The 18,864-nt window shown below is 39.9% G+C and overlaps 1 protein-coding gene across 1 annotated transcript in view; it reads right to left on the bottom strand.

Annotated features, from left to right (window-relative positions):
- LOC308306771 (myosin heavy chain, fast skeletal muscle-like) overlaps positions 1-12,670 on the bottom strand; it is a gene marked incomplete at both ends in the record, with an annotated part of 30,827 nt that extends 18,157 nt beyond the window's left edge. Inside the window, 16 exons of the mRNA XM_080751814.1 lie at positions 166-289; positions 377-494; positions 748-835; positions 1,013-1,071; positions 2,107-2,410; positions 2,572-2,742; positions 2,835-2,984; positions 3,802-3,920; positions 4,677-4,815; positions 5,269-5,372; positions 6,448-6,546; positions 7,145-7,196; positions 7,831-7,939; positions 8,951-9,129; positions 11,735-11,878; positions 12,449-12,670. Of these exons, the coding sequence (XP_080607940.1) occupies positions 166-289; positions 377-494; positions 748-835; positions 1,013-1,071; positions 2,107-2,410; positions 2,572-2,742; positions 2,835-2,984; positions 3,802-3,920; positions 4,677-4,815; positions 5,269-5,372; positions 6,448-6,546; positions 7,145-7,196; positions 7,831-7,939; positions 8,951-9,129; positions 11,735-11,878; positions 12,449-12,670 (2,181 nt within the window). The remainder of the gene's footprint in view (positions 1-165; positions 290-376; positions 495-747; positions 836-1,012; positions 1,072-2,106; positions 2,411-2,571; positions 2,743-2,834; positions 2,985-3,801; positions 3,921-4,676; positions 4,816-5,268; positions 5,373-6,447; positions 6,547-7,144; positions 7,197-7,830; positions 7,940-8,950; positions 9,130-11,734; positions 11,879-12,448) is intronic.
- Between the last annotated feature and the right edge of the window lie 6,194 nt (positions 12,671-18,864).

Below are 18,864 nucleotides of genomic sequence, written 5' to 3'. Positions count from 1 at the left end.
CAAACACTGGAACTAAACAACAGAAGAACACCTGAACACAATATGTTACAAACACTGGAACTAAACAACCTGAACACAATCTTACAAACAATCTAACTAAACAACTACCTAAACTACTTTTAGTCCTCTCTGGATAATGTTAAACCAGGTTCACAGTGTGTTTACCTTGGTGTGTCCAAACTTGTACTCTTCAACAGGGACGGGAAGCGACGCAAGCAGCTTCTCGGAGGCTTTCTTGTTGTCCATGAATGCGCCTTCAGGACATGCGCTGGCATTCAGTACTTTGTACCTGTTTTGTAGAAGTTCATGGTCATTTTGCGTGCCTCCCTGTTATTCGGAGTGGAACTAAAAGCGTGCTGGGAAAAGGAATTGATACCTCTGCTTGAAGTCAGCATATGGGATTCTGCTGGGGAAGCCCTTTCTGCAGATCCTGATGCCCTCCAGCACACCGTTACACCTCAGCTGGTGGATGACCAGGAAGTTCTCCATTAGGCCTGTAAAGATTAAAATATTATATGTTAGAAATATAGTTACACAATGGCTCATTATTATTAAGAGAAAATAGTTACACACTGGCCAAAGTAGCATTAAATGATCACCTCACAGTCATCGTTTAAATGTTTATTTTCTGTGTTTACTTGCTGTCTGTAACTCGTTGGGAATATATATATATGTGTGTGTGTGCGTGTGCGTGTGCGTGTGTGTGTGTGTGTGTGTGTGTGTGCGTGTGCGTGTGCGTGTGTTTACCTGGAGTCTTGGTCTCATTGGGAATCAGGCAACGCACAAAGTGAGGATGCGTGCGATGCAAGTTGGTCATCAGCAACGTCAAGTTTGCCTATTGAGACATAAAATAGACAATTTGATTAGGCACACAGTAAATGATTAGTACAAAGTGATACAATATTAATATCCTCCACTACAATTATTTGAAATCTTTCTAAAACATACTATATTAACCATGAAGGAATACAATAATATAATGATGTTGATAATAATGAATACATATTCTTACCCTGAAAGCACTAGACACAGTCTGCATAGAGCCTCCCTTCTTCTTTTTGCCTCCGCCGCCTGCAACTGTTTATATTTGTCAGAATCATGAGTTATCATTAGTTATATATCTGTCAGAATCATGAGTTATCATTAGTTATATATCTGTCAGAATCATGAGTTATCATTAGTTATGTTAGAATCATAAGTTATCATTAGTTATACACAACGTATTATCTGTTTGTATTTGTTAGAATCATGAGTCTTCTTATTCTTGTCGTGCCAATCTTCTCTACACCATTTCGTATAGATCCCCCGCCTCCCCGTTCCGTTCCTCTGTCGCGGCCTATATGAATTTTTGTAGTTACATGTACTTAGCCAACTTTATTAGCTGAAGCTCTATATTTGGAAAAGGTATCTCTCTTCAAAAAATGGGAGCTAGCGGCTGGCTTGTTTCTACTGCGGCCCAGCGTTACAGAGGAACGCATTAATTATTATTAATAAACATACCTTCAGGCTCAGGAGGAGGGTAGAACACATATTATATTTTAGGCCTAGAATTATTGACTGCTTTAACTAGTGAAAAATAGCAGATATGCAAGCTCACAGTGCCGCGCTGCGAGCTTGTAGATCTGCTATTTTTGAAAAAGTCGTGAAAATGTGTGCAAATCTTTGAATATATGTATTTTCAAAGCGAACGTTTGTAACTCAAATTTTGCTTCTGGGTGGTCCCTGGAACTAAATATTTTGAGATGGGGGTCTGTGGCCAAATAAATATCATTTTGGGGGTCCTTCACATGAAAAGGTTTGAGAACCACTGACATAGTAGTCTCTCAAGAACAGACTAACTGAGCTCCAGTTAAGTGAAAGGACCTTTTCTTTGACGATGGCTGGCCAGATTGCTGACATAGAAACATAGGTTTTTTCCAAAAATCTTAGAAGAAGAAGACACTTCTAATTTTCACGATTTTTCAAAAATAGCAGATCTACAAGCTTGCAGCGCGGCACTCGGTGCCGTACTGTGAGCTTGTAGATCTGCTATTTTTCAATAGTTAAAGCATAAAATAATGATACACAATAATGTGTACCCGTTCTAAATGGGTTTAATAAACATACCTTCAGGCTCAGGAGGAGGGTAGAACACGGACAGCAGCTTCACTGAAGACTTCTGGTACAGCTGCACCACAGAGTCGTTGAGCGGGTCCTTGTTCTTCTCCAGCCAGCCTGTGATGCTGTAGTCCACGGTTCCAGCGTAGTGGACCAGGGAGAAGTGGGCCTCGCCCTTGCCCTTGGCCGGTTTTGGCTTCTCAAAGGCCTTGTTCTTCCCAAGATGCTGGTCAAGCAACTTCTCGGCGAAGGTTTTGTCCGTAGCCTTTGGGAACATGCATTGCTCCTCAAGGATGGAGAAGATGCCCAGGGGCTTTGTAAAGGAGACAAAAGGGACAAATCATCAAAAAACATAATATTAACATCATGTCCATTAAAGAGCAACTTAACTGTATACCTTCTCAATAAGCAAAAATGCAGACAGCCAAGTCCATGATAATATATACAAATATAACAATAGGCCTAATTGTATACCTTCTCAATGAGCTCAATGCAGACAGCCAAGTCCATGCCGAAGTCAACAAGATCCCAGGGAATTCCCTCTTTCATGTACTCCTCTTGCTCCAGAACAAACATGGTGTGGTTGAAGAACTGTTGCAGTTTCTCATTGGTGAAGTTGATGCACAGCTGCTCCAGGGTGTTGAACTGTGAGTGGGGGGAAAACAATCATTAGCTTGCAGTCTTGTAACTGTGACAAAAACGAATGAGTCTCCCATTTAAAACAAGTCCATGCTTACATCAAAGATTTCAAAACCGGCGATGTCCAGCACTCCAATGTAATAGTTTCTCTGCTGCTTGGTGTCCAGCTGCTCGTTGATCCTGATGACCATCCACAAGAACTCCTTCTCATAGATGGACTTGGCCAAGGCAGCGACTGAATTATTGACCTATAGGAAATAGGAATGTTATTGGTAGGGGTGTGATTTACACAGTTTACAATTTTAGGACACTCTTAACCCAGAACAATTAAAGACCTAGTGAAATGAAAAATAAAAATGTCACACTTTTAGAGCTTATCTGTGGTGATCATATGGGCATTCCTTAACACTAGATACCAAAAAAACAATTTTTGTGTATTTTTATCCCAGGGCCCTATGAAATCAGAACATGGCAGGGACGTGCTGGCCATAGGGAAAAGCGGGACAACTCCCGTTCATTCCCGGCCGGTCCAGGCCGGCCATTAGGAAAAAATGAAAAATAAAATGTCGGCCTTCATTCCATGTTGGGGGCTGGGCGGCCAACAAAGTAAATCGTCACTGTCGGGCAGAAACCTCGCATCTCCAAGTTTCCAATTTTTACATTTTTTAACAAAGCAAAGCCCTGCTTCATCCTACAAGGCCGTTGCACAAAAGTAGTGAAAACAGCAGATCTACAAGCACACAACACCTCGCGGTGCGAGGCGTTGTGTGCTTGTAGATCGGCTTTCACTAGTTTAAATCATTTTTAAATGATAAATACAAAACAAACAGTTTTGGACATATAAGGTTTCCACCCGACAACGACGAATATAACTCATGTACAGTAATTGGCCCACTGGCTTGTCACTTGTCATGATCTGAAATGGCAAATCCTTGAGTAGCAGCAGCGCTATAGAGAGAGATCTCTCTCTATAGCACGCAATGAGGGCCTCTCCAACTCTTTTTCCCGGGCTGAATCAGGGGCCCAGCACGTCCCTGGAACATGGAAATCATGTAAATGACTCACCTGGGCCACGGTCTGTCCCTTAGTGACATACTCGTTTCCCACTTTCACTCTGGGGTAGCAGTATGCCTTAAGCATCTCTGCTGAGTTCAGACCCATCAGGTAGGCAATCTTGTCAGCCTCTGAAATGTTCATACAATTTGCAATTTACAATTTAGGCATTTAGCTGACACTCTTAATCAAGGTAAGCGGTGCCGACGTTGCGTTGGTCCGGTTCGAACCCCATTACTAACCCTATCCCTAACCTAAGCCGCGTAGTTTGAGTGATGTCAGACTTATGGGCAGTCCCAAAGTAAACACAGGGGTAAGTCAAATGCGTGGCAATAGTCTAAACGTCCAATGCGTAGAGATAGTTTAAACAGTTTAAACAGTATAATATCAACAATTAAGTATTGGAAATATATTGAAATGTATATTTAGTATATAGTATAAGGCTGGGACTTTAACTGATTAATTGCAATTAATTAATAACAGAAAATTAATGTGATTAAAAAAATAATGCATTTTAATCACACTTAGTTTTTGCACCACAGAACCTTCAGTTTCGGGCATACCGATCATAGCGATGCACCAACCAAGAAGAGACAACAAATGTAAAGGGAGAAGTAGCTTGGCCCAGTGGATGCGAAATTTAGATTTAAAAAACTCACTCGTTGATTCACTCGTACAACAAAATGTGTTTTACTTGAAAAAAAAAATGCTTTTCAGGTCAAATATCGATTTGCGATTAAAATGCGATTAATTAATCACAGAGACTGTAAAATAGATTTAAAATGTGTATCGCATCCCAGCCCTAATATTTAGCTTAGTTAATTTATAATATAAGTAAATACAATACATGTGGGAAAGTATGCGCCAGTAATAAAGGTGCAGCTCACCCTCATTGCCGTCAGGTTCTGCCTGTTCCTCGCGCTGCTTCTGCTTGAACTTCATGACTCCATGATGCATGACTGCACCGGTGAACTTGTAGATCGCCTGCCTCTCATCGGGGGTGAAGCCCAGGATTTCAATAGCTTCCTGATGTCAATGAGCAGAGATGCAGTTCAAAAGATTGAGATTAAGCATTAGATCAGGGGTCTTTAAATATTTGATAGCATGTTTTTTTTTACATTAACCACTTGAACCCCAGCATCCCTATTCTGAGAGGAACATTACCCAAAAATAGCAGATTTACAAGCTTACGGCGCCTCGCAGCACGAGGCGTTGTGAGCTTTAGATTGTATATTTTTGTCACGAGTGGTGTCTGAAATAATCCAAGGTCCACGCTGTCTAAGAAATCTATGACATTTTTTTAATCTCAACACAATTTTATACAATATGTAGTGGGGGTCCCTGCTTCATCTCTCTCTCAGCTAAGGGGTCCTTGGCCTGAAAACATTGAAGACCCCTGCATTAAATTAACAACACTGACTGCAGTAGCACAACGAGTTAGCATTTGAAAGATGAAACGATAATGTTGTTTTCACTGACGTCAGTAGCGTCCAACTCTGCCTTGTCGTCAATGCTGGCCACAGCGATCACACCCATGCTGATGAGGGGGAAGTCGTAGGGGTTGGAGGTGATCAGACACATCTCTGAAAAGGGATGAAAACAGGGTGACATTGAGTTATTATTCACTCTATTTATTAATCACTTCATTTATGTTCTTGCTTTATCGTCAGTAATTCATTTAAAAGGGATTACAACAGGGTGACATTGGGCCCGATTCATCAATCTGGCCATATATATATATATATATATATATATATATATATTGTCACTGTCGAACAGAAACCTTGTATCTCCAAGTTTCAAATTTGTACTTTTTTTCACAAAGAAAAGCCCTGCTTCATCATACAAGGCCGTCGCACAAAAGTAGTGAGAACAGCAGATCTACAAGCACACAACGCCTTGCGGTGCGAGGCGTTGTGTGCTTGTAGATCGGCTGTTTTCACTAGTTTAAATCATTTCAAGAATGATAAATACAAAACGAACGGTTTTGGACATACAAGGTTTCCACCCGTCAACGGCGATATAGTGTAAATGAAGTGACTAAATCTGGCTAATATTTCTGTAAGCAAAAACTGATGTGAGATTCACCAATCAGTGCGTATGTCCCATTGTGTGCGGATCACAAGGTGTATTATCATGATGAACTAGAAGCAGTGCTCTTCCGAGCACAGGTCTCCACCAGGTCAGGAAGGTTATTCTGGCCTCCTGGTGGCGTTATACCAAGGCCAATGTGAAAAGGGTGCCAGGTGTTCTTCATGGACGCTTCACAGACGCTGTATGCATGATTTTGTTCCAAAAAATTGTTTTGCAAAAGTCGACCTGATGGTGGCGCTATAACAGGCCAATGTAAAAGGGTGGCATTTGTTCCTTGACCTAGTGGGAATGTGCGTACAACGTTTCACGGTAAGTGCAAGCTGTGTTAATGATTTGAGCCGTTTTGAAAATATGTAGATTTGCTATTTTCACAATAGAACTGTGTTATACAAAATGTAATGACTCAACTCTTAGTGCTCGTCAGGGTTAAAATATGATTATTTTGCCTGAAAAGGTTGAGAACCACTGACCTACCTGACCTGGCGGAAAGCTGTTCTGCAATTAAGGAGCACCTTTTCTGGTTCATTTAGGTTCTCGCAGCATCGTCAGTTCCACTTGACTTACCAATGATGTCAGGTTTGTGGTTGGTCATCATCTGGAAGAAGATGTGGTAGCCTCTCTCTGCAGAAAGCTGGTAGGTCACTCTGGACTTCTCCAGCAGATCTATATGGGTTGTACATAACTCATAATAATAATAATAATAATTTACATACTAATAATAATAATAATAATAATTTACATAACTAAAATTGCCAACGTGACTATATTCTGCAGCAAGCTAAATGTCACGTGAAGCTCAACCAATACTCGAGCTAACGCCACTCCCATCTGTTTTTCCACCAATTTCCAATTGCATCTGATTCAAGGTAAAAACCTGTTCACAAATAAAGTTTATCTAGAATAAGGTTTGTCTAGAATAAAATGTATCAAGAATAAAGTTATCTAGAATAAATAAGGTTTCCCCAGGACTACAGTGTGTTGCCCTGTTGGGCAACTACACTAATAATAATTTACATAACTCAAAATGTAATATCGGAGGCATATATAATGTTTAATCTGTGAACTTCATACTTACATGTCTCAATATCAGCACTGGCCAGTTTACCGGTTCCGCCAAAATGGATTCTGATGAATTTACCCTGTTTGATATAATAGCACAAGTTGTTGCATCCCTCTCTACATTGTGGAATTAAGAGCAGTGTTTCTCAGTTTACACTTACAAAGCGAGAGGAGTTGTCATTCCTAATGGTCTTGGCATTACCATAGGCCTCCAGCAAGGGATTGGCTGCAATAATCTGATCCTCCAGGGATCCCTAGAATGTTTTAGACATCACAAAAATGTGGTCAGACTTATTTTAAATTTAATTACTATTGAATATAAATGCTTATATATGTTCAAAAAAACTTATTTGTTCAAGTTAACCCATTCAGAACGGGTACACATTATTGTGTATTATTATTTTATGCTTTATCTATTACAAAATAGCAGATAGAGTGCCGCGCTGCGAGCTTGTAGATCTATCGTGAAAATTTGAATTTTGTCTTTTGAATCCTTCTAAGATTTTTTGAAAAACCTATGTTTCTATGTCAGCAATCTGGCTAGCCATCGTCAAACAAAAGGACCTTTTCACTTAACTGGAGCTCAGTTAGTGAGAGACTACTATGTCAGTGGTTCTCAAACTTTTACATGTCAAGGACCCCCAAAATTGGCCACGGACCCCCATCTCAAAATATTTAGTTAATTAGTTCCAGGGACCACCCAGAAGCAAAATTTGAGTTACAAACGTTTGCTTTAAAAAATACATATATTCAAAGATTTGTTCAAATTTTCACGACTTTTTCAAAAATAGCAGATATACAAGCTCGCAGCTGTGAGCTTGTATATCTGCTATTTTTCAATAGTTAAAGCATTCAATAATCCCAGGCCTAAAACCTCTACATATGTACCTTGATTTTACCGCTGGTTCCTTCGCCACCTCCACCACTTCCAGCTGCTGTTGCAAAGTACTGGATGACACGCTTGGTGTTCACAGTCTTTCCAGCACCGGATTCTCCACTGGTTAGAAAAGCATACATTCAGAGATATTCAGTTTGTCAATTTGTGTAGAAGTACTTTTGTATGTCTAGTAGTAGATGGGAAACTTACGTGATCAGGACAGACTGGTTCTCTCTGTCTGTAAAAAAAAGGAAGGTAAAGCAAACTATTAGCCACAATTTTATATATATATATATATATATATATATATATATTAGGGCATTAACAAAAAGTCGACAAGTCGACTGAGTTGACTTCATTACACAAGTCGACTACCACCAAGGAAAAGTTGAAAGTCGAAGTTGAAAAAAAAAATCCTTTGTATTTTTTTCTATCATTATTTTTTGCTCCATGTGTGCGTCTGTACAGCATTCAAACAGTAGGATAGCTTATTGCCAAGGACGGAATGATCCAATATTACAGTGCTACATTACATTTGGTATAACATGGTTCTATTGTGAAAATAGCAGATCTACATGCTCACAACGCCTCGCGATTCGAGGCGTTGTGAGCATGTAGATAGGCTATTTTCACAATTTCTGCCTCTAGTATTTGACAATTTGGACAATGTTTAATTTGTCATTTTAGAGGTATTAAAAAGTCCTTAAATTGACACTTTAGAAATGTGAAGATACCCTCTATCTATATACTTAAACTTTATGTTGGTTTGTTTACAGTTGAGTGTGAAAACAATGTTGCACATTAAGTTAATCATCTGGGGACCCCCCAAAATAATTGGGGGGTCTTGTGTGATGTGATGACGTCATCAAACGATAAAGTCGACTTCAACTTTTTACTGAGTCGAGTCGACTTGCAAAAATTACTAGTCGTTAATGCCCTAATATATATATATATATATATATATATATATATTGCATAGTTTGCATATTTGTCATTTTATGTCCCATGAATTGAGTACAAAACGACCCCAATGTAAACACGCCATCAGGCTTTCTTGGGTGTTTTAGTTGACCGTGTATCTGAATCAATCAATCATGGATATGGCCCAAAACCATTATAGTTATGTTTTACGTTGTCCGGAGGGAGTACGTACCCATCAGCATGAACTGATAGGCGTTGTCAGAGACAGAGAAGATGTGGGGTGGAGCTTCAATACGCTTCTTGCCCCTGTAGGCATTGACAACCTCCTGGTCGTACACTGGGAGCCACTTGTAGGGGTTCACAGTGGCACAGAACAGGCCAGAGTAGGTCTGAAGGGGAGAAGAGAGCAGTGTTGGGGAAGTTAAAGTTACATGTAACTGAGTTACGTAACTAAGTTACATTTTGCTGTAACTTGCTGGTAACTGAGTTACATTCATATTTCTGTAACTCGTCAAGTAACTGAGATACTTTTTGGGTAATTTTTGGCTCAAGTTACAAGTTACAAGAAGTTACAAGCGAAGTTATATTTTGACATTTAAGTTTTGTTAAGATTGACGATCAAATGTCCTCAACAGATCATAATTTTCTTATTTTTTAACTTTATTTTAGGAACACAGATGTTTACTTAAGAAAATTGCAACCTTTTTGAAATAAAACAAAACTCAGTTGAGAGGCATATTTCTGCTGGCATGTGACTTTTTTTGTAGGATATTATATTTTGTTTCTCAATTTAATGCTGAAAAAAAGTTACTCAAGTTACTTTTTCTATGTAACTTGAAACTTTAAAACTTTATTTATTAACTTTATAACTTGAACAAGTTACTACCATGGTGAGTTACTTGTAACTGTACAAGTTACGCTTTCAAAGTAACTTCCCCAACACTGGAAGAGAGACATAGCATATTCACCAAATATTCGAATATTCGAATATCAAAGTCACTATTCGACATTGTTCACCGAAGTCGAATATTCGCTTATTTTTATTTTTTCATTGTTTTCTCTTTAAAAAATGTATAGTTTATAAAGCTTGGCTAGATAGGAAGTCATAAGAATGAGTTGTCAATGCCCCTGGTGGATGAATTTGTTAATGCTCTATACCAGGGGTTCTCAAACCTTTTTAGGCCATGACCCCCAAAATAAACATATTTGAACTGGGGATCCCCACCCTGACAAGCACTTGGAATTGTAGGTATTACATTTAATGTGACTCGGTTCCACAGATAAATATTGTGAAAATGGCAGATCTACATGCTCACAACGCCATTTGCTTACTTAATATTTGACAGTTTGGCCAGTCCTGTCGAATATTCGACTATTCGAATACTTTGAGGTCGAATAATTCGAATACTAAAAATCACTATTCGTGAATGCCCTACACTGAGCATGCCACATATCTGGGACAACGGATCACGAGCTGGGATTCAGGAGTCATCAACATGTCTGTACACGGACACGTGGCAAATTTGAGATTTTCTTTTTTTCTTTTCACACCATTTAAAATGTGTTATTTTGATCATAAAGCCCAATGTCAAGTCTCCAGGTCTTCTTCAGAATAATATTATGCATGACACTGTACTGTTACTAGTGTCATATACCACTACTACAAGAGGTTCTCAAATGTTTTATTTGCAAGGACCCCCCACTACTCTGAGATTGCACAAATGGCAGTTGGAACCAAATGGACCTGTACACTCTCAGAGTTACGGACCTGTCATGGCCATTCAGGGCTACCTCTTTGTGTTTCTCGTGTTATTATAGAGCAGGGTTCCCCAATTAGTTTTCCCCAAGGGCCAAATTATGTCTAGGGTACCAAGCCAAGGGCCACAACATTGCAGGGGGCGACGGTGGCGTTCCCGCTACTCCAGTGACAGTTCAGATATCGTCGTTGTCGGGTGAAAATCTTGTATGTCCAAAACCGTTCGTTTTGCATTTATCATTTTAAGAATGATTTAAACTAGTGAAAACACTACTTTTGTGCAACTGCCTTGTATGATGAAGCAGTGCTTTACTTTGCGAAAGAACGTACACATTTTGAGATACGGGTTTTCCACCGACAATGACGATATACTAGTGTTGTTGCTGCTCTTATACCACCATTATTACTGGGGTTGGTGGGGGCCAGACAGTAGCCCCCCGCGGGCCACAAATACATACAACCTTCCTCCTATCATGTGAAAACATATTTTAATATTACATTATTTGATATACTACATTTAATAAATACCCTTTGTTTAGCGATTTTCAAAACGTTCTTTTCATAGAAACAAAGGTCTCATGTTCCCCCAGTAAACCACTTCCGCTGCGATGCTCTATTGCCCGCTCATTTTGTATGTCCGTGCATGCAAAGAATGTCCACCACAAGCCAGCATGGTGACGACCCCTGCTGGGATTACAGTCACAAGTCAACTAATGAGCAAAGTTGACTTCAGAACCATGAGTTTGTTTGCATTTGGTTTTCACTTGATGATATCACTTGAACTCTGTATTTCTCTTTCTTTGCTATATGGACAGGAGCAATACTGCAGGGGTTCCCTCGCATCCCGAGGCGTTGTGTGCTTGTAGATCGGCTGTTTTCACTAGTTTTGTGTGACAGTCTTGTATGATGAAGCAGGGCTTTGCTTTACCAAAAGACGTACACATTTGAAACTTGGAAATACAAGGTTTCTGCCCGACAGTGACGATATTTTAGTGATTATGTTGCGAGGAAAACATTGAGATAATAGCCATTTTGGTTAGAACTGACTGAAAATAACTCTGTACTTCAAGTTTAAAATGATACTACATATTTTATATAAGTGTCCAAATAAATTCCAAATATTATCAAATTATCTCGCGGCACCCCTGGACTGCCGTCACGGCACCCCAGGGTGCCCCGTCACCCACTTTGAAAACCCCTGCTGTAGGCTACTGTTCTCAGCATGAAGGAAACCTTACGTAGATCATCCATGCTGCATAACGCTCTTTGAGGTTATACAGGACGGTGGCTTCTGTGAGGTGGGTCATCATGGCCATGTCCTCAATCTTGTCATACTTGGGAGGGTTCATAGGGGTGACATCTTTCTCAGCCACAGTTCTTTCCTGAAAGAAAATGAAAAAAAAAAAAAACAACAACAACAACTTTATAACGTCTTGCAAGTGCAATTGTAGTGTCACTATTTTACTCGACTCAGTAAAAAGTTGAAGTTGAAGTCGACTTTATCGTTTGATGACGTCATCACATCACACACGACCCCCCAATTATTTTGGGGCTCCCCAGATGATTAACGTACAGTAATGTGAAACATTGTTTTCTCACTCAACTATAAACAAACCAACATAAAGTTTAAGTGTATAGAGGGTATCTTCACATTTCTAAAGTGCCAATTTAAGGACTTTTTAATACCTCTAAAATGACAAATTAAACATTGTCCAAATTGTCAAATATATAGAGGCCGAAATTGTGAAAATAGCAGATCTACATGCTCACAACGCCTCGCAACGCGAGGCGTTGTGAGCATGTAGATCTGCTATTTTCACAATAGAGAGTTTTTTTTTTTTTACTTCGACTTTCGACTTTCCCTGGTGGGAGTCGACTTGTGTAATGAAGTCAACTGAGTCGACTTGTCGACTTTTTCGTTAATGCCCTAGTTTAGGTCCATCTCCACCTACCTCCCCGGTGGGATTTCCATCGTTGTCCAGGAGTTCCACGGTGACTTTGCCACCGTCCTTGTTTAGGATCTTAGCCTTGAGATACAGCTCCTTCTTGTCGGCCACATAGGCTGCAGACTTGGCATCGAAGGGCTTGCTCTGAGACTCCAACCTCTCCTTCTCCGGCTTACGGAGGTAGATGGCGGCCTTGCCGTACTGCTCCATCTCGGCGTCCGTACTCATGGCGGCGGCCTTTTTCTGTAGACGGACAAACAGATCGGTGGTGGTGGTGGAGATGGTATTTCCATGTTTTACTCAGTGGTGGGAAAAGTACTCAAATGTTTTACTTAAGTAAAAGTATCAATACTGCATTGTAGAAAGACTCTGTTACAAGTAAAATTCTGGAATTCAAAATGTACTTGAATAAAAGTACGAAGGTATTGGCATCAAAATATACTTAAAGTACCAAAAGCAAAAGTACAACATGTTTGAAAATGCAGATCTACAAGCTCACAGTAGATCGGCTATTTTCAAATAGCCTAGGTATAAAATACCGGTAGGTCTAAAGGTCTAAAATATGTAAATCTTTCTCCCTATGATACACCATGTCACAGGGAATACTTGAGAGAATATTTGTTTCCATTAGGACAGCGCAAACATAACTTTTAAACTTGGCATTTATTTAACCACTTAAACCCCAGCATCCCAATTCTGTGGGGAACATTAGCCAAAAATAGACGATCTACAAGTTCACAGGCGACGTGAGCTTGTAGATCGCCTACTCTGTATTTTTGGTGAAGAGACTTGGTGTACTGTAAGCTGAGAGAAGATCACAACTAGTTAAAGTGCAATTCAGGGCCGTTTTACAAAGTATAAGTGGTTAAACTGAAGTGATGATTGATCAATTCAAAATATTTTCAAAGTATTCTGAGGCACCATTTGCATCACGGCACCTACTTACTTTGAGAAACCCTTAAATAAATGGTGTTGATGCCTTTGCTGATTTAGGACTATAATGGTTGTAGCTTAGTGTATGTTTAATAGAAGAAATGATGAACACTCACTTTTCCCCTCTACCAGAAGAAGTGGAACCTTGTGTGCAACCCTTAAGCGTGGGGGAAAAACACATCATTATGAGGACATTAACATGAGTTCAATGATTTAATACAATGTATTTATTTATTAAATTAGATTATGTGCATCCCAATATTCATTCTTGCCACACACCATCATCATCATCATCATCATCATCAACTTTATTTGAGTAGACTTCAAGGTCCAATAAAAACATAGAAACACATAAAAAACACTAAAATACATACAAATACCGGTACATAAAACAACAACAGCTACAACAAGAGACACTCATACCAGTGTTTCCAGAACGGAGACTGATACCGTGTAGCACTTAGGCAGGGGTTAGTCAGCAGTTTGATAATAGAGTTTTGAGACTCATCCAAACGACTCATAAATCTGTACATCAAGTTTCTCATAAGTGCGTGAAAAGTATTAATGCCCATGTTACAGAATAACTCACTTGCACTACTCCACCTTGGTTTTCTCATTAAAATCCTCATACAGTCATTATATGCAACCTGAAGTTTATGAATGCTTGCCTTCCTGAACTTGACCCACAGGGGGGCAGTATACAGAGGTGTGCAGTATGCTCTAAATAGGTTTGCCTTCACTTCATTAGAACATGAGTGAAATTTCCTACATAGCATATTTGCTTGCGCATATAATATGCGACGCTGCCTATATAGATCATCATCATCAGTCATTTGGTCTGTTATAACATGTCCAAGATACTTTGCTTTGCTACACACTGATAGCACTTGTCCTGACAGAAAGAAAGAAGGAAAGGAAAGGTCCTTGTCCCCTTTCGCCCTGCAGGTCATTACAACACTCTTTTTGGCATTATACTTAACATCGAACGCTATGCCATATTCAGTACAGATATTCAACAGTAGTTGAAACCCAGCACTGCTGGGAGAAAGTATAGCTAGATCATCTGCATACATAAGATGGTTCACTCGGGTGTTCCCAACCATACAGCCAGTCTTACAGTTATTTAACTGCACAGAAAGATCATTCATATATAAATTAAATAAGGCTGGCGAAAGTAGCCCCCCCTGGCGAACCCCATTGCCCACAGAGAAGGGAGCAGACACCCCATTTCCCCATCTGACCTGCATACTCTGGTTAGCATACCAAAATGCCAATATGCGAATGATGCTGCTAGGCACACCCCTTTCTCTCAGTTTTATAAACAGTTTCTGGTGATTTACCCGGTCGAAGGCCCGGGAGGCATCAATAAAACCAACTAAAACAGAGGAGTTCTGGCTTCTATATTTTTCAACAACCTCTTTCAGAGCATAAATACATAAATCAGTCCCATGTTTGGCCTTAAACCCAAACTGATTATCAGTGGACCCAAAATAGGAACTCAGTCGATCTAGTAAGACTCTTTCAAGGACCTTGGACATAACACTGGCTAGAGCTATAGGTCTATAGTTATCCAAGCTCCCCACCTTGCCTGCTTTGTCCTTAATTATCGGCACCAGAGTGACAGACAACATAGATTGAGGCAACAGGCCATGCGTCATGAGACCAGTAAAACATATGGCAAGCAGAACAGCAACCTTAGGACTGGCATGTTTAAGGTGCTCAGCAGTGATCTTATCAGAGCCACTAGCTTTGTTAACAGCTAGCTGTTCTATTGCTTTGTGGACCTCATTAACTGTGACCCCAACCGCATCACAACTAAGAATGTTGCCCATATTATATGGGTCACTCTTAACACAATTAAATGTAGTAGAGTAATGCTCCCTCCACAGCTCTGCTATTTTGTCCTCTCCAGAGACACCATCAATGGTACAGGGTAGAGAAGTATTACTCCTGTTCATAGCTTTAACCTCCTTCCAGAACCCAGTAACATTATGGCTAAGGAGCTTATCAGCCATAGAGTCTGCTCTCATCGTTGCTTCATGTTTACTAACATAGCGTACAGCATACTTATACCTACTGTTAGTGAACTTTAGGTATAAAGTTCACTAACAGTAGCACTTCATAAGAGCGACATTTTTACATTTCTTTTCACATGTGAAAAGAGTGATCCGTTTCAATATTAGTGCATACGGTACAATGAAATGCCCATTCGGTTATTTTTGTTTGTTTGTTTGTTATTTGCTTATTACTTTTTTTTTTTTTTTTTTATTATCCCACGATTTTTGTAACCCATTTTTTCACCCGGTGCCAATTGCCTAAGCTGTGATCCTGGGCTCTACTCTCCCTCTGCCAACCTGGGGAGGGCCCCGAACTGAGCTCATGCTTCCTTCAATGCATGAGGAGTGAGCAGGCCGCTTCTTATCACCTGACAGGGGGAGCTTCCCCGGTTGGACATAGCGCGTGGAAGGAACACGTTATTCCAACCAGTTCCATTCCCCTCCATCAGGCGCCCCGGCTGGCCAGGGGGAGGCTTTATAGAGACCAGGATTACTGCATGTTTTTGTGAGGGTATCTACCCTAGGAGACACGGGGAGAACATGCAAACTCCACACAGAAAGGCCCTTTTGCCAACCCCACCTAGGGTGTGGGCACTGATGACGCGGAGGAGGGAACACGCCCCCAGCACCCACAGTGTCCCCCGGAGGGAATCGAACCCAGGACCTTCTAGCTGTGAGGCGACAGCACTACTGACTGCGCCACCGTGCCCCTTATTTGCTTATAACTAATATATATTTTTTTCTTTCTAATACACTTTAATTCCATTGTATGAATTAAAGTTACATTCAGAGGTGGGTAGACTAGCCAAACTGTACTCAGGTTAAACAAAAACAATATTGCTACTTTAAAACAACAACAACAATAATAATGTAAAAGTGCATGCAATGCAAATCCAATCTTGCCCAAACCCATATCATTATAAATAAAATAATACACAGTCAGTCATTTCAATCCGTACAATATAACATCAATTAAGCTGTCAGTGTCCACGCATTCTTATTTGTGTGCAGATGGGTCACGTCAGTAACTTTGTGGCACATTAAACGGAGGCATGTTAACAACGAAAAGCTAACATGTCTTATAGATTCATATGACTATATAGCTCTAAAACATTTATATGACTATGAATAACTAACGCCTCTGAAACATTTATGATTATCTATGAATAGCTTACATCTATAACACATTTAAAGGACCGATGAAGTCTCACTCACCACCGAATGGAACTCTGAACTCCTCTGCAATGGGTTCTGAGCCAACCGCCTTAGCATGCTTTTATATTAGTTTTTATTGCTTGCTATGCAGAAAGTTAAAGTTGGAATGGCCTTTTAAGGTCCTTTCTCAGCCAAATCATGCCAATGAAACTTGATAGTGCTTCTTTGATATGCAAGTATCATGTCCCATACATGTCCCATACATGTCCATACCATAGCTAGGTATAAAAATAGCATAAATGGCAGTGTGCTTGGGTATGGTCATCACAGCATGTCTTCAAATAAAAATGTAAAACTAAACGCACGCATGCATGCACACACACACACACACACACACACACACACACACACACACACACACACACACACACACACACACACACACACACACACACACACACACACACACTGTGTAAAGAATAATCTAAATATACAGTAACTAAAGTAACTAAATCTGTCAAATTCAGTAAAAGTACAATGGTTGCCTCTCTGAGATGTAATGGAGTAGTAGTATAAAGTGGTAAATGGTAAATGGTGCATTTACAGATGCATCTACAAATTCGGAATATTGTGTAAAAAAAAAAACATGCAGATGCATAGCACCCCAAATCGGCTGCGGAAACTTCACACTGAAATTCAAGCAACTCTGACTTCAGAGGGTTGACATTTCTGCATTATAAATCCTTGCTTTGAGTGGTCTTGTGTAATATGGTAATATTTTGAGATATGGAGTTTGATATTCATGAGCTGTATGCCATAAAAATTCAAAAGTATGCCATGCCATAAAACAAAAAAAGGTTTTGAATATTTCACTGCATGCGCAATGTATCTGGAATATTATGAAAGTTATAATTGTTGAATTATATTACAGAAGAAATTAAATTTTTAGACTATATATATATATATATATATATATATATATATATATATATATATATATATATTTTTTAGATGGATCTGTAGCCTATAGCGTCTTTATCCAAGGCACGCGCACGCGCGCACACAGTCACAGTCACAGTCACACCCACACCCACACACACACACTTGCAATGGTATCCATTTAGCCATAAAACTATTTAAAAGCCACTTTCAACATTCACCCCATACTTGGTATTTACTGAAAGAGGTGAACATGTTGCTCTGTGGTATGAACTTCTTTGCCGGTGGCTATTAAATGTAATATCTGCTGACTACAAATAATCTGAATAACTGGAGGCAGTGGCGTCAGTTCAGCAAAAGCTAAGGTATGGCAACATGACTGGTGTGACACCCAGTGGGACAAATTACACTGGGTACCACAAAGTGTTTTGTTTCTACCAAAAGAGGAGGGAGGACAAGGACTTATTCACATAGAAAGTAGGATAGCAGCTTTTAGAATACAGTTTGCACAACGTTTTCTTACAGGCCCAACAGACGTTGTGTGGCGAGAAGCTGCAGCTGGTCAAAGGACAGCTGGTCTAGGGTTAGACTCCTCTCTTTTTTAATGGACTGTACTGTTTTAAACCTGCATAGGTTACCTCCTTTTTATCAAGCAGTTATTAAATCATGGAACTGTTTTAAATGGAGGTCACTGGAACCCACATGTTCCTTACACTGGTTACTCGAAGAGCCCCTCATTAATGGAGCCAAGTTAGATATACAGGACAATTCTACACCAGGTTTAAACAAGATGCTTTGTGCAGCCGGAGCTGTCAGATTGAGGAACATTGTAGAAATAGCTGGTCCTGACTTGAGCAACACACAGGCTTTTGCTTCTTTTTTTGGGCTTGAGGTCGTTACGACAGTCTAGAAACATGTTGAATTTATGGTTGAAAAGATTGACTAAAGAAGAAGTGGAAATGCTGCAAGAGTACAGTGTGGGGGTAGAGGTTCCTGATGAGAGTGACCCTTTTCCAGAACTGGGTTTTGAGCCAGAGTCTGCCAGACCTGGAGGGGGGCTTCGGGGTCTCTTTTCAATCTTGAACAATGTAAAGTGGTAGATTTATTCACAGCTAAAGGAAAACTGTTGTATAAATGTTGTGTCAAAGCATTGAATAAAACCAAACTGAATGGAAGGGTTGACACTGTTTGGAGACAAAAACTGGAAGTAGACAGTGAGGTGAAACCAGTTTGGAGGGTTTTATATAAACCACCTATCAGAAAAAGAACTGGGGATTTACAATGGAGGATTCTACATAGTGACATTGCTGTGAATGAGTTTATCTCTATGATCAATCC

The sequence above is a fragment of the Nannobrachium achirus genome (genome assembly GCF_963921795.1).
Source record: "Nannobrachium achirus genome assembly, chromosome: 21".
NCBI lineage: Eukaryota > Metazoa > Chordata > Actinopteri > Myctophiformes > Myctophidae > Nannobrachium > Nannobrachium achirus.
The sequence above is the reverse complement of the archived record's forward strand: the minus strand, read 5'-3'. Positions and strand labels throughout refer to the sequence as shown.